This window comes from Schistocerca americana, chromosome 5 (genome assembly GCF_021461395.2).
Source record: "Schistocerca americana isolate TAMUIC-IGC-003095 chromosome 5, iqSchAmer2.1, whole genome shotgun sequence".
Lineage (NCBI taxonomy): Eukaryota > Metazoa > Arthropoda > Insecta > Orthoptera > Acrididae > Schistocerca > Schistocerca americana.
The window spans coordinates 567,207,410-567,230,346 of NC_060123.1; the positions used below are offsets into that span (position 1 = coordinate 567,207,410).

The 22,937-nt window shown below is 40.5% G+C and overlaps 1 protein-coding gene across 1 annotated transcript in view; it reads left to right on the forward strand.

Annotated features, from left to right (window-relative positions):
• Positions 1-22,937, forward strand: part of LOC124615809 (dedicator of cytokinesis protein 9) — a 343,132-nt gene that overhangs the window by 275,490 nt on the left and 44,705 nt on the right. The window contains exons 29-31 of the mRNA XM_047143949.1: positions 10,506-10,626; positions 10,718-11,068; positions 21,209-21,471. Of these exons, the coding sequence (XP_046999905.1) occupies positions 10,506-10,626; positions 10,718-11,068; positions 21,209-21,471 (735 nt within the window). The remainder of the gene's footprint in view (positions 1-10,505; positions 10,627-10,717; positions 11,069-21,208; positions 21,472-22,937) is intronic.

Below are 22,937 nucleotides of genomic sequence, written 5' to 3' on the forward strand. Positions count from 1 at the left end.
ACTTGTGATCTGTATCCAGTTGTGTTGGTTCCTAGGTTTGTTGCTTGGTAATAACAGAACATGAGGTGTCGATTAACTTCATCTGACCATCTCATCCTCTGTGTTTGTTTTCCTTCTAGGGTGGTTGCAGGAAGCATATCCTGCAAAACACCTCTATTTGGATTTAAATCATTTTCCAGTTGGCTAGCAGTGTCGTTACCGTTGTGGGTGGGCATAGGGTTTAAGCGTCGTCCCCGACCATGACGGCGCTTGTCCGAGGCTTCATTAGTTCTGTCCTGAACCAACTAATCACACTAAAAGGGGGGTTAGCCCTATTAGTGGTTTGTTCTTTTCGTCGCCTTTTACGACTGGCAGAACATACCGGAGGCCTATTCTTTTCCCGGGCCTCCACGGGATTTATTATTATTATTATTATTATTATGCTTGTGAGAGTGGAAGCTGTGATCAAGACTAAAGCCGTCGGCACACGGACCGTGCATCCGAACGTTGAGCGTTGAGCGTGCCGAGTTTCTGACGTCATAGCGTGGAATAGCACGTTCGGGAGTCTTTCCGAACGTGCAGAGCAATATCTGGTATGTCAGATATTCTGAGCGTGCGTCTGAGCGTTGACCAATGAGATGGCACAGCGCTACCTACGTCACACACACGCCGTCTCCCATCAGTACAGAGTTGTGAGGCGCCATATTGGCGTTCATTTCAAACCTATATGTATATATGCCGTTTCTGAGCACCAGCAAATTGAGAATCACTGAAAAACCCGTTGTTAGTTGTGTGATTCATTCCAATAAAATTGTGAGGAACATCGTATTCGTGGCAAAAGAATTATTGTAACCTGCGTATTATGAGAGTTGAAGGCACCGACACACTGAAGATCCACCAAAAACACATTGTTCTTGGTACAATTTGTTATAATTAAATTTCAATTAGTAACATAATTATCTACGATTAATGGTTTTAGCAAGCCGTAATAGAATATGATTAAGTACGCCAGGGGTGTTAGGAGTTTAGCGTAATGGTTAGCGTCTCTGCCCAAGCTCTTTTTGTTGGGGTGGTGGTTCGCGTCTTAACACTACAAAAATTTTTTTTCCTAACATTCGCATTATTAGGTTGTGATACTTTATTATTAGTGTAATATAAGTATACACTATAATATTTGATGTTATGTAAATATAAGTTCACCTTTTTCTGAGGGGTGACTTTGTTCGATTGGCTTAATCTACAGGACAGCTTGCGCTACTTGTATAAAGTTATTTTGTTCCTTTTTCTTTTACGCTTCGTAATTCACATGTTGCAAGGATTCTGCTACTGGGTAGGAACAGTGATCAAGTAAGCCTGACCCTGGAGTTTTACTAAAATGTGGGAATGATGAAATAATGTTTATCGTATGCAGAGAAGTATTCCAACTTGTACCTCGCTGTTTGTAATGGAACTGTTATAAGCCTGTGTCCTTATTGATTGGGCATGGTACTTTCCTTTTCGTGGACAATTGAGAAAATGTGCGTTTTAATAGAGCTAAAGTGGGAATTTTACGCATGCCCGTTGAGTAAGTAGTGTGATTTACGAACTACTAGGAACAACTGCCGCTGGAGTGTGTTGCGATCGCGTATACCACGTTGAGGCCCACGTACGGTATGCACAAGTCGCATCGTTCCTGAGCGTCCAGCAGCATATTGAACTTGGCGCGCTCAACGTTAACGTTCGACAGCATGGTCCGTGTGCCGACGGCTTAAGGGTGGGCCAACACTATACTGTATTCCAGCATTACCGATGGAGGGTGCTACGAACTTGGAAGTCATTTTCAGCCAGGTGTCTGGATACTTTTGATCGCATAGTGTAGCTCTTAAGGTATGCATTTTAGAGCCCATGTTTACCAGTTACTTTTGCTTCAAATGGTCATTCCTGTCGTATCCCCGAATATTGGCCGTTCCTCCAGGGACACCATGTGTTTTTAGTTTGTCTCATATCTCTACATTTTACAGTCTTCTTCTCTGTATTCGATTTGTTGCTTGTTACATTTAACTCACCTAAATCATGCTGTACTTCTCTTTTTGTTATTGGTTTCATTTTTCCAAAATTGTTGTTGATTATCAAGGCATGTGACAGAAAAAAGCAAAAATATCCTACACGTTTTTGAGTTTGGTCAGTACAGAATGTGCAACCAGTGACTTACATGTTTGTGTGCCACTTAAGGTCAGTATCTTAAAAAAAGAGTGTTTCCCTTAGATTTTATGTTCATCCAAGAATGTCATATTATGTATCTTGTCCTACCTCCATCTGCTTCAGCATTCAAGTTCCTCAGGGCTTTGCTTTCTAGGTTGATTTATTTTTTTCTGATGCTGATCTCTTATTATGGTCTCTACATCTCCATCCATACTCCGCAAGCCACCTGATGGTGTGTGGCGGAGGGTACCTTGAGTACCTCTATCGGTTCTCCCTTCTATTCCAGTCTTGTATTGTTCATGGAAAGAAAGATTGTTGGTATGCCTCTGTGTGGGCTCTAATCTCTCTGATTTTATCCTCATGGTCTCTTCGCGAGATACACGTAGGACGCCTCGGTGAAGGTATGTTCTCGAAACTTCAACAAAAGCCCGTACCGAGCTCTTGCAGAGTCCCCCACTGGAGTTTAGCTATCATCTCTGTAACACTTTCACGATTACTAAATGATCATGTAACGAAGTGCACTGCTCTCCGTTGGATCTTCTCTATCTCTCCTGTCAACCCTATCTGCTACGGATCTCACACCGGTGAGCAGTATTCAAACAGTGGGCGAACAAGTGTACTGTAACCTACTTTCTTTGTTTTCGGACTGAATTTCGTTAGGATTCTTCCAATGAATCTCAGTCTGGCATCAGATTTACCGACGATTAATTTTATATGGTCATTCCATTTTAAATCACTCCTAATGCCTACTCCCATATAATTTGTCGAATTAACTGCTTCCAGTTGCTGACCTGCTATATTGTAGCCAAATGATAGAGGATCTTTCCTTCTATGTATTCGCAGCACATTACACTTGTCTACATTGAGATTCAATTGCCATTCCCTGCACCATGCAATAATTCATTGCAGATCCTCCTGCATTTCAGTACAATTTTCCATTGTTTACAACCTCTCGATATACTACAGCAACATCTGCAAAAAGCCTCAGTTAACTTCCGATGTCATCCACGAGGCCATTTATATAAAGTGTGAATAGCAACGATCCTATGACACTCCCCTGCGGCACACCTGAAATCACTCTTACTTCGGAAGACTTCTCTCCATTGAGGATGACATGCTGCGTTCTGTTATCTAGGAACTCTTCAATCCAATCACACAATTGGTCTGATAGTCCATATGCTCTTACTTTGTTCATTAAACAACTGTGGGGAACAGTATCAAATGCCTTGCGAAAGGCAAGAAACATGGCATCTACCTGGGAACCCGTGTCTATGGCCCTCTGATTCTCGTGGACGAATAGCGCGAGATGGGTTTCACACAATCGTCTTTTTCGAAACCCGTGCTGATTCCCACAGAGTAGATTTCTAGTCTCCAGAAGAATCATTATATTCAAACATAATATGTGTTCCAAAATTCTACAGCTGATCGACATTAGAGATATAGGTCTATAGTTCTGCACATCTGTTCGACCTCCCTTCTTGAAAACGGGGATGACCTGTGCCCTTTTCCAATCTTTTGAAACGCTGTGCTCTTCTTGAGACCTACGGTACACCACTGCAAGAAGGGGGGCAAGTTCCTTTGCGTACTCTGTGTAAAATCGAACTGGTATCCCATCAGGTCCAGTGGCCTTTCCTCTTTTGAGCGATTTTAATTGTTTTCCTATTCCTCAGTCATCTATTTCGATATCTACCATTTTGTCATCTGTGCGACAATCTAGAGAAGGAACTAGAGTGCAGTCTTCCTCTGTGAAACAGCTGTGGAAAAGGACATGTAGTTTTTCGGCCTTAAGTCGTCATCCTCTGTTTCAGTACCATTTTGGTCACAGAGTGTCTGGACATTTTGTTTTGATCCACTTACTGCTTTGACGTAAGACCAAAATTTCTTAGGATTTTCTGCCAAGTCAGTACATAGAACTTTACTTTTGAATTCATTGAACGCCTCTCGCATAGCCCTCCTCACACTACATTTTGCTTTGTGTAATATTTGTTTGTCTGCAAGGCTTTGGCTATGTTTATGTTTGCTGTGAAGTTCCCTTTGCTTCTGTAGCAGTTTTCTAACTAGGTTGTTGTACCATGGTGGCTCTTTTCCATTTGTTATGATCTTGCTTGGCACATACTCGTCTAATGCATATTGTATGAGGGTTTTAAACTTTGTCTACTGATCCTCAACACTATCTGTACTTGAGATAAAACTTTTGTGTTGAGCCTTCAAGTACTCTGAAATGTGCTTTTCGTCACTTTTGCTAAACAGAAAAATCTTCCTACCTTTTTTAATATTTCTATTTATGGCTGAAATCATCGATGCCGTAACCGCTTTGTGATCATTGATTCCCTGTTCTGCGTAAATTGTTTCAAATAGTTCGGGTCTGTTTGTCACCAGAAGGTCTATTATGTTATCGCCACGAGTCGGTTCTCTGTTTAGCTGCTCAAGGTAGTTTTCAGATAAAGCACTTAAAAAAATTTCACTTGTTTCTTTGTCCCTGCCACCCATTATAAATGTTTGAGTCTCCCAGTCTATATCTGGTAAGTTAAAATCTCCACCCAAAACTATAATATGGTCAGGAAATCTACTCGAAATATTTTCCAAATTTTTCTTCAAATGTTCTGCCACAACTGCTGCTGAGCCAGGGGGCCATGTTTGAGCCTGCTTTAACCGTGACCTTCACCCAAATTATTTCTTATTTCGGATCTCCATCAATTTCATTCGATGTTATTGCACCTTTTATTGCTATAAACACGCCTCCCCCTTCACTGTCCAGCCTGTCCCTGTGGTACACATTCCAATCTGAGTTTAGAATTTCATTACTGTTTACATCTGGTTTCAGCCAACTTTCTGTCCCTAGTACTATGTGGGCATTGTGACCGTTTATTAATGAGAGCAGTTCTGGGACCTTTCTATAGACGCTCCTGCAATTTACTATTAGCACGTTAATATTGTTATTCCCTGTTGCATTTTGCCTACTACTACCTTGTCGTGTCTTAGGAGGTGTCTTGTCGGGCCTAGGGAGGGAATTCTCTAACCTAAAAAACCCACATGTGCACTCCACACATACTCTGCTACCCTTGTAGCCACTTCCTGCGTGTAGTGCACGCCTGACCTATTCTGGGGTCCCCAGATTTCTCCACCCGATAGCGGAGGTCGAGCAATTTGCACCCCAGATCTCCGCAGAATCGTCTGAGCCTCTGGTTTAAGCCTTCCACTCGGCTCCAAACCAGAGGACTGCGATCGGTTCTGGGAACGACACTACAAATAGTTAGTGCGAGCAAGGCTTTCCCACCTTCACCAACTGCCCGTATGAACTGAGGATTACCTCTGAACCCAGATGGCAGGAGTCATTGGTGCCGACATGAGCAACAATTTGCAGTCGGGTGCACCCAGTGGTCTCTATCGCCACTGGCAGGCCCTCCTCCACATCTCGGATGTGACCCCCCCAGCAAGCAGAGTGAACTCTGGCCTTCTTCCCCGACCTTTCCACTATTCCCCTAAGGGGCTCCATCACTTGCCTAACATTCGAGATCCCAGTCACTAATAAACTCCTCCCCATGTGTGCCTGCTCGGACCTTGCTGAAGGAGCGGCCACATGTGCACTCACAGGCAGAGCGGGCAATGCCACACGGCCAGCCTCCACATAGACCCTCCACCTTGTGTGACACGAATGCCATCTCCCCTTGGGGAGATGGTGGGCCAACTGCTCCCGGTACCAGCAAAAATGTCTTGACAGCAGGGACCGTGGGTGAAGCATGTAACACCTGGGGTGTACCATGCGACACACCAGACTCCCCAGTGCCACTACACTCCGAGGCCGCCACCAGAAGGCAGCTGACTGCGGCCATCAGCACATTCAGCTGTTCGCGAACAGTGGCCAGCTCCTCCTGCGTCCATACACAGCAGTCACACATTGTATCCATCCTAAGAAATGAACAGTTTATGGTAGAGAGTTAAGTAATCAACTTTTAACTAGATTGCTAATTCACTAAAGACGGCTGATAGTTGACTAAACTGTGGTTACTAGACACTTGTTGTTGGAAACAATGAAAATAAACACTAACTGTCTCTGGACTGTATTCGAAACAAACACGAAATCTATGGAACACTATTACTAGTACTCAAAAATTAAAGCTTACCAAAAGCAAAAACACATGGAAAAAGAAGTGACAAGTAAGAAAAACACAGTTAATACTTAAATTTACGTAGCTTGCTGCACAGGAGATGTGAAGCAAACGGCATGTCGACATCTACACCACACGTCAAGCCACCATGTTGTGTGTAGCAGAAGATATATGGTTTCCCATTATCCTTTATAATTTTACCTGAATGAGAATGAGTACTGAATCTCTCTTGTTCACATACCACCTTATATCTATCTACTCTGTGTGGTGATCTGTATGGTTGTGCTATATGGTGATCTGTGTGGTTAAAAATGAAGAACACACTTTATATACCGTGATCGCAGTGTAGGTGCTTTTATGGTTCCAAGATAACTGAACTGTTTTCAGCAGTCCTAGGCTGCCATCATATTATCTTATAGAACTTGTTATAAAATTGTCGTGTTTCATTACATGAAGTCAAAGCATAAAAGGCACTCCACACACATATATGTCTTGATAAAAATCCAGTTGATAAAATGCACACAATTTATAAAATCCATCAGTGCCAAACGTGTTGATGGAAAGGATGTAATAAAATGCTTACTTGCCAAGACCAGTCACATGTGTGAGTATTACTGACTGTACTATAAGAACAGGAAAGGTCTAGATTGTGTTGAAGAATAATGCTGGCAGAAACACCCATGTCCAGAGCTTCGTAACACTAAGTGAAGTGATGCAATGATAAGATGTTGGACTGTGTCAACTGAATCTGCCAACAGTGGATGTCACTCTCATCCCATAATGTAATGATGATGTGGTTGTGACATCATACATGCTCAACTCGAAAAATAATAGAACAATGCAATATTTCTTTTGCATCTGTGTTGCTTTTTGGAATGTATATTGAAGTAACAGGCAGATCTTTAGGATAACTTGAGATCTAGATTAAGTTGGAAGATGGCTTTTTAGTTTTTAGTTGGCAAAGCCAACAAATGTGGGCGATCGGAGTGGCCGAGCGGTTCTAGGCGCTACAGTCTGGAGCCGCTTGACCGCTATGGTCGCAGGTTCGAATCCTGCCTCGGGAATGGATGTGTGTGATGTCCTTAGGTTAGTTAGGTTTAGGTAGTTCTAAGTTCTATGGGACTGATGACCTCAGCATTTAAGTCCCATAATGCTCAGAGCCATTTGAACTATTTGAACCAACAAATGTGAATACAAAATCTTAGATGTGATGGCACGCTGTTCTGTAGTATCCAAGGTCTAGGGTAAGTTTGGTTGTGAGGTGGCAAAATGGTGTTGAATGCTACAGTTAATCTGTTGGACTCACGTTTGGGAAGATGGTGGTGCAAGTTGCCCTCCCATCATCCAGATTTAATTTCTTCACAATTTTCCTGAATTGCTTTTGGCAAATGCCAGTATGGTTCTTTTGGAAAGGTGCAGTTGATTTCATACACCATCTTTCTCCAATCCGATCGTAAACCGTACTCTTACTTATTTTTCATAACATTCACAAATAGAACCAATGTGTTAGTCTTAATAGTGAAAGTATGTCTACAATACCATATGTTTAAATAGTGCTATTAGAGTTTTACTCCTAATCACATTCAGAGAACATCATAGGTTTTTTAAGCAAAGTCTAATAAACTAGTAGTCAAATTAAATGTTTAAATTCCTCGATAACAAATTAGATAACCATAAAGAAATTCCGGAAGGAGAATATGTGTTTGATAACAGTACATTTTATTATGACTGCACCAAGAGAGTAGTGTGGATAGAGGTAGATAAGTAGTCAAATTTAACATCACTCATTAGACGAGAGTGACATTTATTTTCCAATATCCAAATTATGCTGTGTGGTGTTTTTTTTTTTTTCTTTTCTTTTTTTTTTTTTTTTTTTTTTTTTTTTTTTTTTTTTTTTTTTTTTATTATTAATAAATGTTGTTTATTATGCCTGTAAACTTCCATCTTACTGAAGTATTTGTCTTATTCCCTAATTTTGGTTGCTTATGAGGAAGATAATCATACTTAGTTAACCGTGTTGGGGTAGCGGGAAGCTGACCTGTTTGCAAAGCTTCTTCCATTTCACTTTTATAACTTGATATTAAACTGTTAAAAAATAAGCTCATTCCTTCTTTGTTTAGCTCTAAAATGCTTTTTCCCTTCATAATTAAGTTGTGTCTTCCTGCATTTGTTCCATCTGAAATATTGTCAAAGAGGCCAGTAGCTAGTTTTCTGTCGCATAAAACACTGCCTTTTCACTTTGAGAAAGAGTTATATGCTAAATAACAACAAGATCTGGTAGTAAATTTTTTAATTATAGCACAGAATGTACAAAGATTATTTAATCTGTTATGAGTAAAGAACCAGTGTGGAAATTCTGATGAATCTGAGACATTTGATAAATAATAATTTATCCTTTTTCTGGTCATTGAGCTCCTTGGCTAAGAAATACAACAACCTGCTACTTTTTGTATGTATTTTTGTTTATGCCAATATGCATTTTGGCCTTTCACCCATCTTCAGTAGGTATAATACATATCTGAATCATCAGTAGGTATTAAAACATTGAAAGCAGATTGGGTGCTGGAGCTGCTCTGTGCAAAAGAACAATTTTGTTTAGCTGTTAGTATTTTCAGGCTTTCACTCATCTTCTGTTGGCATAATACTTACCTAAATCTACAGCAGGCATATAGTCATTTTTCATAGCACAGCAGCAGCATTCAGCTTGCTTTCTTATGTTTTAATGGTGTACTTAGGCCTACTGAAGATTTGGGTATGTATCAGTATTATGCCAATTGATGATGAGTGAAAGACTAAAATGCATATATGGATAAACAAAAATACACAAAAAAATGGCCGATAGCTGTATCTATTAAAATAACAACATTTGATAAATGGTGTAGAATATCCAGTTATGTGAATTTTGTTTGGAACAAGTTAGAGAGGAAAAAAGGAGCAATGATGAGATATAAGAGGACTTGGTCTTTTGCCTCCTTTTCACTCTCTCTCATTTAACCTTAGTTCCTGACTTAGAAAACTAATGTTCTGAAACAGTAAGATGAGATTTTCTTTTTAAAATTTTTATGGCAATCTTGCATTAATTCTATTGCATTTTTTACAATTGTTGTTACATTTGTTGATCTTAATTGAGGAGTTCCCTTGATTTGTGTACTGACCTTTTTTTATCATTAGTAATGATGATTTTTTTTATCATTAGTAATGATGAGCTAGTTGTGAGAAGTGAAATAGAGAAGAAATGGCAAGCAAAACAACAGTATAATACAGGAGAGTAAACAGATATTCATGAAATGTAAGTTAGCGTGGTTGTTCATGTAATCTCTGAAGTAATTGAAAACTTAATTTGGAGTATTTATGATGGAAAGTGGCAAGTATATTAAAAAGATGGAAAAAAAAGTGAGGAGAAGGACGTTGCATAAGAGAACTTCTCCAAATACATGGTATCCAAAGTGTAAGATGTTTTTGTTGTTGATAGAACTAAATTTTTCTTGCAAGTAGCATGTAATCATTTGTCTTAAACCATTGTTCCTAATATGAATGCAGACATTTTGTTTCCACAGCTCATCTTTTGTGTGTGATATTTATTTTAGTTGAGAGCCTCTTCTTTAATGCCTTTGTTTTCTCATTCTCTTTTTCTGCTTCTGTAGTTCAGATTGATGTTAACAAAGTTACTGTATCCCATTTCATAGATGCATAAACTATTGCTATTGTAGTTACATATTCATTTTTTTAACTTCTTTGTTTCTGTAAATCCAAAGCAAAGATCATTTGGAGACATTCCTTTAAAACTAACAACATAAAAAGATAAATAAGTCTTTTTAAAATTATAAGTACATCATGATTTTCCTGTAGTAAACTTTTATAGTTGACTGCAGTTCAATAAATATTCAAGTGGTCACCAGTGCCACACCACATGTTGTGAAAATTCCTCTGGAAACAAAGTTATTGTTGTTGTCAATAAAAAAATATTTTGTAGTGTGCAGTTAATTAGCTCATTTTGCAACACAGTTAATGTTGTGAGCTGTTGTACCGTTACATTTTGATAGTGAAATGTGGAAAGACAGATGAATATATCCATCTAGTGCATGTTTTTAAACTGTCATTACTGCGTTTAATTGGGAGTGATTCTCTCAAACACCTTTCCTTATTCTCAGAGATAAAAATGTTACTGTAATGTTTCTTTTGAGTTTCCTGTTTTGTAAAAACCTGAATCAGAAAATTTTCGTCTGTTGTTTTCAGGTGATAATTTCTGTATCGCAAATGTTGGGAAATGTCATGGGTCTGAACAATGCCCGTTTCCAAGAATCACTTTCTCTTATAAACAGTTATGCATCTAGTGACAAAGTAATGAAGGGTACAGGTAAGTAAAGATCACATATCACTATATTACTACGAGTTTTATTCTATAATATCTAATGCTGAAGTTTGTTTCCTAATGATATTTCTTATAGGTTTCCCTCTGGAAGTGAAAGACCTTACAAAGCGAATTCGAACTGTGCTGATGGCAACAGCACAAATGAGGGAACATCACCAAGATCCAGAGATGCTCGTTGATTTACAGCACAGTCTTGCCAACTCTTATGCATCCACACCTCAGCTTAGACACACGTGGCTTGAAGCAATGTCTCGCAACCATGACAAAGAAGGCAACTATTCAGAAGCTGCATCATGTCAGTTGCATATTGCTGCTCTCATTGCTGAGTATCTGAAATTAAAAAACATCCACAACTGGGGAGCAGAGGCATTTGAAAAAATTTCATCCAACATAGCTAAAGATGAAAGAAGTCTGAAGTTGGATGCAGGTAGTCCATTTAGTTCTTACGTATCCTTGTTCTAAATGCTATTAATAGTTAGATATGAGTATTTCTTTTGTGAGTTGTTATGAAGTGTAGGTTAGAAAATGCAAAACCTAGTCCCTCACATGCATCAATTAACAGGGGATGGATGAATGAGATGGATGAGTGGACAAAATATACACTCACCATGTGTGTAGTGGAGGCATTGGACTGTGTGTAGGTACATAAACAAAATCTGGGACATAGAAGCTCAGCAATTTTTTTTTTTTTTTTTATCTTTGGCACACAGACACATTTGTACACATAAATTTGCAACCAGTCACCCAGACCTGTTTGTGTGTGTGTGTGTGTGTGTGTGTGTGTGTGTGTGTGTGTTTGTTTATCTTTACTCATTCCATTGTTTGTATTTCATAGAATTTTCCAGTGTGTGATTTATGTATTAATGACACTCACGCATATTCTAAGGGAACAGAATTAACACATCGTGAAAACATATTATTTTTGTGTGGGTGATCACTGTTTCCTGTTCTTGCACTTTACCTATATCAGTGATCGATATTTTAAAAATGAGTTGATGTTCTGTTACTGTCTCAAAGTACTGTGCATACAGGCAGATAATTTGTTAATTTATTTCATGTACTACACTTTGCTTTTTGGTTTATACTTGTTTACCTGTTACAAACAGTCCTGTGTTAAATGGATCACGTAGGATCTAAGAAAGACACCCAAAACTTTTTCTAACCAAGGTATAAAAGAAGCTGGTACAGTTTATGGTACAGCTGGGTACCCATAGTTCTGTCATAAATTACAGATATCAGTCATCATCATCATCATCATCATCATTTAAGACTGATTATGCCTTTCAGCATTCAGTCTGGAGCATAGTCCCCCTTATAAAATTCCTCCATGATCCCCTATTCAGTGCTAACATTGGTGCCTCGTCTGATGTTGAGCCTATTACTTCAAAATCATTCTTAACAGAATCCAGGTACCTTCTCCTTGGTCTGCCCCGACTCCTCCTACCCTCTACTGCTGAACCCATGAGTCTCTTGGGTAACCTTGCTTCTCCCATGCGTGTAACATGACCCCACCATCTAAGCCTGTTCGCCCTGACTGCTACATCTATAGAGTTTATTCCCAGTTTTTCTTTGATTTCCTCATTGTGGACACCCTCCTGCCATTGTTACCATCTACTAGTATCTGCAATCATCCTAGCTACTTTCATATCCGTAACCTCAACCTTGTTGATAAGGTAACCTGAATCCACCCAGCTTTCGCTCCCATACAACAAAGTTGGTCAAAAGATTGAACTGTGCACAGATAACTTAGTCTTGGTACTGACTTCCTTCTTGCAGAAGAGAGTAGATCGTAGCTGAGCGCTCACTGCATTAGCTTTGCTACACCTCGCTTCCAGTTCTTTTACTATGTTGCCATCCTGTGAGAATATGCATCCTAAGTACTTGAAACCGTCCACCTGTTTTAACTTTGTTCCTCCTATTTGGCACTCAATCTGTTTATATCTCTTTCCCACTGACATTACTTTCGTTTTGGAGATGCTAATCTTCATACCATAGTCCTTACATTTCTGATCTAGCTCTGAAATATTACTTAGCAAACTTTCAATCGAATCTGCCATCACAACTAAGTCATCCGCTTATGCAAGACTTCTTATTTTGTGTTCACATATCTTAATCTCACCCAGCCAGTCTATTGTTTTGAACATATGATCAATAAATAATATGAACAACAGTGGAGACAGGTTGCAGCCTTGTCTTACCCCTGAAACTACTCTGAACCATGAACTCAATTTACCGTCAACTCTAACTGCTGCCTGACTATCCATGTAAAGACCTTTAATTGCTTGCAAAAGTTTGCCTCCTATTCCATAATCTTGTAGAATAGACAATAACTTCCTCCTAGGAACCCGGTCATATGCCTTTTCTAGATCTATAAAGCATAGATACAATTCCCTGTTCCACTCATAACACTTCTCCATTATTTGGCGTAAGCTAAAGATCTGGTCCTGACAACCTCTAAGAGGCCTTAACCCACACTGATTTTCATCCAATTGGTCCTCAACTAATACTCGCACTTTCCTTTCAACAATACCTGAGAAGATTTTACCCACAACGCTGATTAAAGAGATACCTCTGTAGTTGTTACAATCTTTTCTGTTTCCATGTTTAAAGATTGGTGTGATTACTGCTTTTGTCCAGTCTGATGGAACCTGTCCCGACTCCCAGGCCATTTCAGTTATCCTGTGTAGCCATTTAAGACCTGACATTCCACTGTATTTGATGAGTTCTGACTTAATTTCATCCACCCTAGCTGCTTTATTGCACTGCAACCTATTGACCATTCTCTCCACTTCCTCAAATGTGATCCTATTTCCATCATCATTCCTATCCCATTGTACCTCGAAATCTGAAACATTACTGATCGTATTTTCATTTACATTGAGCAACTCCATCTGCCCAAGGAATCCACAGGATTCACCAGCAGTTTTCCTGACCTGTCCAAAATACTTGTCATTTCCTTCTTACCTCCCTTTCGAAGACTGCTAATTACACTCCAGAATGGTTTTCCAGCAGCTTGACCCAAAGTCTCCAACCTGTTTCCAAAGTCTTCCCAAGATTTCTTTTTGGATGCTGCAATTATCTGTTTGGCTTTGTTTCTTTCTTTAACTTAACTTTCTCTGTCTACTATCATTCTCATGATAAGGAAAAATCCTGGGTGGGCTACAAATGAGCAAGTATGACCATCCTTGTGCAGAGAAAACATTGAATAGTAGAAAAGCTCACAAACTTTCTACCTTAGCTTTGGAACTTGAATTTTTTTTAAATATAAGGGCCACAACATTGAGATAATATAGCAAATAACACACAAGCAACACCATTCACATTTATTAGACACAGTTTGAATAGTTGCTAAAAGTGCACTTAGTGTGTATCATGGTTTTTCTATTGCATATTGTTGGTAACAGTTTGTATGATGAATGATGGGAAGTGAACATGATGAATCCAAAGTCAGATACAGGTTACCAGTCACATTGCACATTCACAGATTTTCTATAATTTTCAAAGGAAGTGATCTTCACAGCAGTTTAAGTTGAATTATTAGGTCCCATCCTTACTACCTCTTTAGAAATCGTCACATATTCTGGAAATAAATAAATAAATAAATAAATAAATAAAAATAAAATGTGGGAACAAAGACTATAAATTTCATTGCTGCTTGTGTGCTGTTTGATCCCACACAAACCACACTCAAAAATTGTGACATATTTGGAAACAATGGCCAATTATTTGTGGCAAACAGGACTATAAATTTCATTGCTTCTTGTTTCACTCACAGCAATTTAAACTGTGCTGTTAGGTCCCAATCTAACTACATCTTTTGAGACCTTGATACATTCAGAAAAAACAGCGAAATATTTTTGACAAGCAGGATTATAAGATTGAGCGATTCTCGTTGGCTACCATACACTAACATCTGATGGGATATGAATAACAATAATAAACTGCCAACAAAAGTGCGTAATGGAAGAGTCATGGTACACTGTTAGTGCACTGTAGCTGAGTAGCCATTTTAAGTAAATTGTAATGATTGTGATTTTGAAGGTTTTGTAATAGCTTGCTGAGAACTTGTGGTCCCTTCTTTGTAGAGGAGATAATAGTATTAAATGTCCTCTGGAAACATAATCAGGTGGAATGTCCTATCCAGCTGGCCAGATGTAGTTTTTATTTGGTTTCATTAAAATGATTACCAGGAATGTTTCTTCTGTAAGCTCATATCCAGTTTTCTTCACTATGTTTTTCCATTCCGAGCTTGTGCCCTTTCGCTAAAGATCTCAATTACGGTAGAGCAGAAAACTATTCTTTCTTTAATCAAAATATCCACGGGTGTACTGCCAGTCTACAGTGTCCAACGGACACAATATTTCGGCAATCATACATGTCGCCATCATCAGGTGAACTGATGGACTGAGCTCCTGTGAACGTGCCGGCACGGAGATCCGTACGCTATGGCTGCTCAGAGGGAACTGGGTTCGGTCGCGGCGGGGGCCGATTTAAATACCTGCAGCACGCTCCCTCCACTGTCCGTGCCCTGCGCCACGGTCGCGCGGTGGAACAGATTGTGACGGCATCTGAGATGACGTCGGTGTGATGGCTCTGTCCGCCGTAGTCGTCACAACTATACGCTTGCTCGATTTACTCTTGATTAACCCAATTGCTGTTTCCCAAGCCTTGCTAAGATTATAGCCACAGTCACAGTTTATGAGGTCGTCATTGGTGCGAATTTTGATGGCCTCTCTAACAACACTGTCCCAGTATCTCGACGTCTGTACCAGAATCCTCGTGCATTCATACTCCATAGCGTGATTTTCCGACTAACAATGTTCAGCGACCGCCGACTTGCTCGGATACATCAGTCGAGTGTGCCTCTGGTGTTCATGGCATTGATCCTCGATGGTACACATTGTCTGACCAATATACGACTTGCCACATTGACACGGAATGTGGTACATGCCGGCCTTCCTCAAACCGAGGTCATCCTTGGCGCTCCCCACCAGTGCACGAGTTTTATTCGGAGGACAAAACACAGTTCCGACCCGGCGTTTCTTCAAAAAGCGGGCGATTTTCCCCGAGAGTGCGCCTGTATATGAAATAAACGCAGTGCCTACCTCCTCTCTCGTGATTTCATCCATCTCCACAGGTTGTGCTGTAGTGGTTGGGCGGAGAGCACGTTGAATCCGCCATTCTGAGTACCCATTTTCCGTGCAAGACTGTCATCAATTTGAGTGGCATGGTGTTGAGTGACGATGCGGTCTCGGTTTTGCAGAAAGGTCTCAACTTCGCCCCCACCCCCAAGTTCACTCCGGTCGCAGAAATTGTTAGTGCTGTTGAACAGGTTGCAGCTCGGTTCCCATTTGAATCAGCTGAGGAAATACGTCGTGAAACTTGTCGTGTGTTGACGAAATCCAAACCGATGAAGTCAAATATCACCAGTAAAGAGAGGGCGGCCATTCATGATCTGAGGGAGCGCACTGAAAATGTTGTCTTACCGGCTGACAAAGGCAATGCTACAGTTGTTGTCTCCCATAAGGACTACACTGATAAGATGCAGAGCCTGCTAAATGACGATTGCTACCGGAAGATCAGCGTTGACCCTGCAAAGAAGGTGGAGAACAAGACGAGGTCGCTTTTCAAGGACGCAGATTTACCGGAGGGTGACGCTAAGAAATTGTTACCCCAAGGTCCAGTACCGCCTAGACTATATGGACTCCTGAAGGTTCACAAAGAGGGGGTGCCATTACGCCCCATTGTCAGCTAACCTACTTGCTTTTTCCGTTACGTGGATGACGCGTTCGTCATCTGGCCACATGGTATGGATAAACTCCTTGACTTCCTTACACATCTAAACTCCATACACCCCAACATCAAATTCACAATGGAGACTGAAGCGGAGGGTAAATTACCTTTCCTTATCGTCTTGGTCAAGAGAAGGGCTGACGGCACCCTAGGTCATGGGTGTATCGGAAGACAACGCACACTGATCTGTATTTGCACGCAGACAGCTGCCACCACCCTTCACAGAGGAATGGGGTGGTTAAAACTCTAGTACATAGGGCGTGCGCTATCTCTGACGCAGAGAGTGTACCCCAGGAATTGGAACATCTGAGAACTGTATTTCGAAAAATCAACGTGCTCTCCGCCCAACCACTACAGCACATCCTGTGGAGATGGATGAAATCACGAGGGAGGAGGTAGGCACTGCGTTTATTCCATATACAGGCGCACTCTGGGGTAAAATTGCCCGCATTTTGAAGCAACACCTGGTCGGAACTGTGTTTTGTCCTCCAAATAAAACTCGTGCACTGGCGGGGAGTGCCAAAGATGACCTCGGTTTGAGGAAGGCCGGCATGTACCAGATTCTGTGTCAATGTGGCAAGTCGTATATTGGTCAGACGATGCGTACCGTCGAGGATCGATGCCGTGAACACCAGAGGCACACTCGACTGATATATCCGAGCAAGTCGGCGGTCACTGAACATTGTTTGTCAGAAAATCACGCTATGGAGTATGAACGCACGAGGATTCTGGTACAGACGTCGAGATACTGGGACAGCGTTGTTAGAGAGGCCATCGAAATTCCCACCAATGACGACCTCATAAACAGTGACTGTGGCTATAATCTTAGCAAGGCTTGGGAACCAGCAATTGGGTTAACCAAGAGTAAATCGAGCAAATGTATAGTTGTGATGGCCACGGCGGACAGAGCCATCACACCGACGTCACCTCAGACGCCGTCGCAATCTGTTTCACCACGCGACCGTGGCGCAGGGCGCGAAAGGTGGAGGGAGTGCGCCGCAGGCGGAGGGTATTTAAATCGGCCGCCGCCACGACCGAACCCAGTTCCCTTTGAGCAGCCATAGCGTACGGATCTCTGTGCCGGCATGTTCACAGGAGCTCAGTCCGTCAGTTCACCTGGTGATGGCGTCATGTATGATCGCCGAAATATTGTGCCCATTGGACACTGTAGACCGGCAGTACAGCCATGGGTATTTTGATTATCAAATACGCCAGGAGAAACTCAAGAATCATATTTTCTTTATGCCATCTTTCTTAAAATTGGGTTCCAGTACAGAAATAAATTTATGGGCGAATTGGGGCAGGCGATTGGTAAGGCCAAAATAATAAAATTCTTGCCATTAAAACCACAACAACATGAACACAGCATGCAGCAAACATAACATTGGATGAAGTGTACTACATGCTTGGAAAATGATTACAATTTCAGTGCAGCTGCAGTAAGTAGGGAGAAGTACTGTATTTACCTGAGTATAAGATGACCTATGTGCCTACAAACTTAACATTATATCTATTCTAAATTTATGCCATTTATTGATAGTCTAAGTTTTGATAATGCAAAGAGACATAAAATAAATGAAAAGAAATTACATAAATTTGCCGACCACTTTCTATCTACATTTTTCACTTACTAACCCTGTTGTCTGTGGTCTCACTATTTTTAATCATCATCATCATCAACATCCTGATAGCACAGTTGTGAAATTTATATTTTCTTTGTCACAAATATTTGGGTGTTTCTTCCGAATGCGTTGTGATTTCTGAGATTGTGGTTACCTGGAACCTGAGAACACAGCTGTTTTTATCCAGATACGTGTCAGATTTTGCGTCTATATTGACGTGGGAATGTTAAAATGTCTCTTACTTCCGAGGATATTGTTTGGTGGCCGCTCTCTGGTTGGCTGTGTAGAAGCAGCAGCCTAACCCCCCAACCACACCCTTTTGTTCCTGTCTTATGGCATGGTGAGCATTGATAACATTGCAGCACGAAACATGGAAGTTCACAGCTGGCCCCTATCTAGACTCGTACAGTCTCCTGAAGAAATGAATACTATCGTTGAGTATTTTTCCAATTTTAAAGTCAGTATAATTCCAACATCGAATGGATTCAAGTAGGTTGCAGTATAAATGTGGTAGATGTTCCTAAAAAGCCAAATTATGCAGTCTTAGATTCCCACATCTGGCAACATTATGTAATTTGCTGCCCGCTCACTACTTCACTCCCCGCACTGCACCGGTTTCCTCTCCAACCCTATGTTTACCATTCCAACTTCTCTTCATGGGTGAATTGACGGGGTTTAACTGCTGCCCGATATTGTGATGAGATCTTGGGACCTCATTCGCAGTTGTTGCGAAGTGCTGTGGGCCATACTTCGTATTGGTGGACGATAAAGCCCAACCTCATAGATCGCGGGTGGCTGGTTTTTTTTCTTGGAAATAGAAGATATTGCATGCATGGTGTGACCTGCTCGATTTCCAACACATAGAACAAGTCTGGGATGCACTAGGGAGATGGCTTGCATCACATCTGCATCCACCAATCACTCTTCAAGACTGTGAGCAGCTCTGCAGGAAGAATGGGTTCAAAATGGGTCAAATGGCTCTGAGCACTATGGGACTTAACATCAGAGGTCATCAGTTCCCTAGAATTTAGAACTACTTAAACCTAACTAACCTAAGGACATCGCACACATCCATGCCCGAGGCAGGATTCGAACCTGCGACTGTAGCAGTTGCGCGATTCCGGACTGAATCGCCTAGAATTGCTTGGCCACCATGGCCGGCGAAGAATGGATGTTATGCCTCAACCTGAGACTGATGATATCATTCACAGCATGACCCATCATTGTCAGCCCTGCGGTGCTTCCAGAGGTGATCACACACCATACTGAGCACGTTACCCAGTTGTCGGAATGTGTGTGCAAATCCGTTAAGTTGGAAAAATGAAGTACATTTTTGTATACCATTATGCATTTGCAGTTGTTTACATTCTGTGTTCTTTTTATTGTTTCTACTTTATGATCACCATTTATATTGTTTTGTGGCAAAATAAACACAATCATGCAAAATTTCTGTTTGTTGATTTATTTTGGACACCAGTATATATTTACCATCACTCAAAATTTCTTTGCAGTTATCTTCCTTGTACATTTGTTTGTCTGTCTAAGTTCTGTGATTTCTCTTTTTAGTAATCTCATTTCCTTCTCAACGGAACTGCCTAATATGGTATTCATTGTCTCATTATCAGTGACCTTAGATGATTGCAAATGCATCTCATCATTCTTCAGTATCCCACTTTTTCCATTTTGGTTCTTCTGGATGATTCTTTTATACTTCAGTCTGCTCTTTATCGTTACTAAATTGAGAATCTGAGTCCTTATCTACACCTGGCTTTGCCCTATAATCCAATATTGGATTTCAGAATCTCTGTATGAATATGATGTAATCCAGCTGGTATCTTCCCCTGTCTTCCAAGTATATCTCCTCCTCCTCCTCTTCTTGTGATTTTTTAACAGTGTGTTTGCTACTACCATCTGAAGTATATTGCAGAACTCAATTAACCTTTCTCCTCTCTCATTCCTACTACCAAGCCCATATTTTTCCCATAACACATCTTCTATTCCTTCCCCTACTATTGCATTCAAGCTTCCATTACATTATTATCTCCCTTTATGCACTGAGTTACATGTTCAGTAGCCCCATATACTTCATCTTATCTCTTCATTTTCTGCTCTGGCATATATACCTGAACAATTGTTGTTATTGGTCTGCTATCAATTCCTTTCACTGTATTGTTTGAAGTAACTCATTCTCTGACTTCCTATTCACACCAAAAACTACACATTATTAATAACAACAGCAGGTTCAGCATTGGCCTTTGAAGTAGACATCTTTATTTTTGTTTCAAATCGATTTCAATCACAGTTTGACTATCATCAGTGCTAGTATTGAAGCCCTGTGGACTCATAAATACAAGCAGTAAGATTGTAATACCTGCACATGTTGATGAAGAATACTTGTCAGACTGAAGGTACAAAATGAACTTGCCCAATTGCATGGTGTGATGTGGTTTGGTGGTCATGGTGCATGCAGCTCCTGATGGAGTCTCCATTCAGAAAAATAGTACTCATGTTATTTCATTTTATGCTGCTATTTATGTTGCCGTGTATTCTTCTGACCAGAATTCTTTATCTTTTTTCAGCTTCACTTTATTGATCCCCACTATATCTCGATTGTGTCTTTAATACTTCCTTTACAAATTTTCTATCTTCTCCAACATGTTCAAACTTCTGACATGAGGAGTCAGCCCATATGAACTTCATGTGCGGGCACACTGTACTAGAACTGTACACAGGCAAAACAGATTGAACGTACTGTGATAGAAGTGTATATGTTTCATCAGATGGTTGTTGCATTACTGTGTGTTGTGTGCTGTATGTTTTAGTTATTGTGTATTACAGGCTTATTCGCCATTGTAAAGGTATTTTCTCAGAAAGAAGGTAACAAACCAAATAAATCATGATTACATTATAAGCTTCTGGAGACCATGAATCCCTTACACCAAAATATTCAGAAAGCACCCCTGAACAAACTATGAAAGTATGTCAGTGGAATTCTGGTTCACCCAATATATTGTGCCAAGAAATCAGATAAATAGTATATCTAAAACATTTCTATTGTTAGTCTTGTTTGCACAATTACATTTTTGTGATCATAATGACTTAGTTGTGGTTTATGAAATGGTGTGGTATACAAAATGTATTTTATTTTACAGGTGTCCAAGACATCCAGTATTCTGAAATTAGTTTGTTAGAACAGTTGGAGAGATGTGCTGACTTACTAGTGAAAGCTGAACGCTTTGAACTCCTGGGTGATCTGTATAGGCTGATTATACCAATATATGAAGCAAAACGCAATTATGAAATGCTGGCTCACTGCTATCAAAACTTAATGCAAGCATATAACAAAATTGTAGAAGTAACACGATCTGGAAAGCGTCTGTTGGGTCGTTACTATAGAGTAGCCTTCTTTGGTCAGGTATGTATGCAAACAATTTTCATCAGCATTTTATCATCATAACTTTTTCATTAATTTTTTTAATAATGAAACAAGTTACCAAGAAAGAAATGATATTTTGTTAAAAAATACAAAGATAGTAAGAATTTTCTGTAATACTGGCCAATTTTAGCAGGACAATTTGTTGTAATATATGCCAAATTTAGCAGGACAAATGAAACTACCACTTAGTAACAACCCACATTCATATGTTTATCATAGTTTCTCCAAAGAAACACTGAAAACAATGCAGAGCAGCAGCATCAGTTAAAAAAATTCACATTTCAGCAACACATGAGCAGACCACCTGAACTGTGCAGAGAAGAGAATTACTACAAGAAATAAGTTTCACAGACTTGCGGCTACTGACAAACTTGGACATTATTTGCAAAATGAATGCCTATAAAACTGGAGACAACCAAATTGACACTCGACTACAGAACCGAAGGAAAGAGGAGTCCTCACGTGGTACTTGTTTGCACAGATCGTGACTAGCACCATTGAATATTGACTATTACAACACAATAAGCGTCAATATAAAAACAAAAATCCATAATTTTGAAAACAAAATCCCTCTCCAGTGAAATGAACTAATACACAGTTAGAAACACTAAAACACAGGGGAAGCCAATTCTCCTCATAGCCAGCTGAAGTATTCAATAGCCAATCAGTGAACCATGATAGTGATTGATATGCACACGAAAAAACAACTGTTTGCTTATTAACCAAGAACTAAACTCAGTACAGCATCTGAGGACGAATGTCCACTTGGCTTAATTACAACTGAAATGTCGATCCTTGATGATGCCTAACAGTTTCTCATTATGACGAATTCCATGACTGTAACAGTGGTGGAGGGGGGTGGGTGGGTTGCCATAGAGAAGTAATGACATATTTCCACAAGGCTAGAAGCTCAGAGACAGTTGACTGATGAGTGAACAGGTGCCTTAATTACGTGGACCCATGAGACTGTGAGCCCGTAGGCAGTCAAAATGCCAGATCTGTAAAGCAGTGCTCTTGGGTGTGGCAAACGGAAGTCCAATGCCATGTGGTGTTCACAACAAGGGCAAAAAGGCTCTATCTGGCAGCCAATATCAGCAGCAGGCATAGGGTCCATAGTGGAAAGTTGAGGCGGCTGATGGTCGGCTTGGAGCCCAGAGGATAGCTGGCTGTCAAGGGGCTGAACTGTGCGAAAGAATACAGGTGCGGTGTCAGACGAACATGTGAATGCGAATAGGTGTATTGCAGTAAATGACTCGGCAACTCTTCTGTTGACAAACAACCTCCAAGGTGCGACAGGGGCTGTATCTGGTCCGCGGAGCATATATGTAAGTGTGGTGACGAATATGCAGGGTTGCAGCCTTGCATACACCACAAACCCAACTTGCCAGTTTCCTGGATGTTGACCTCCACCTGTTTGATGATACCTTCTCCACCTCTGTCCATAT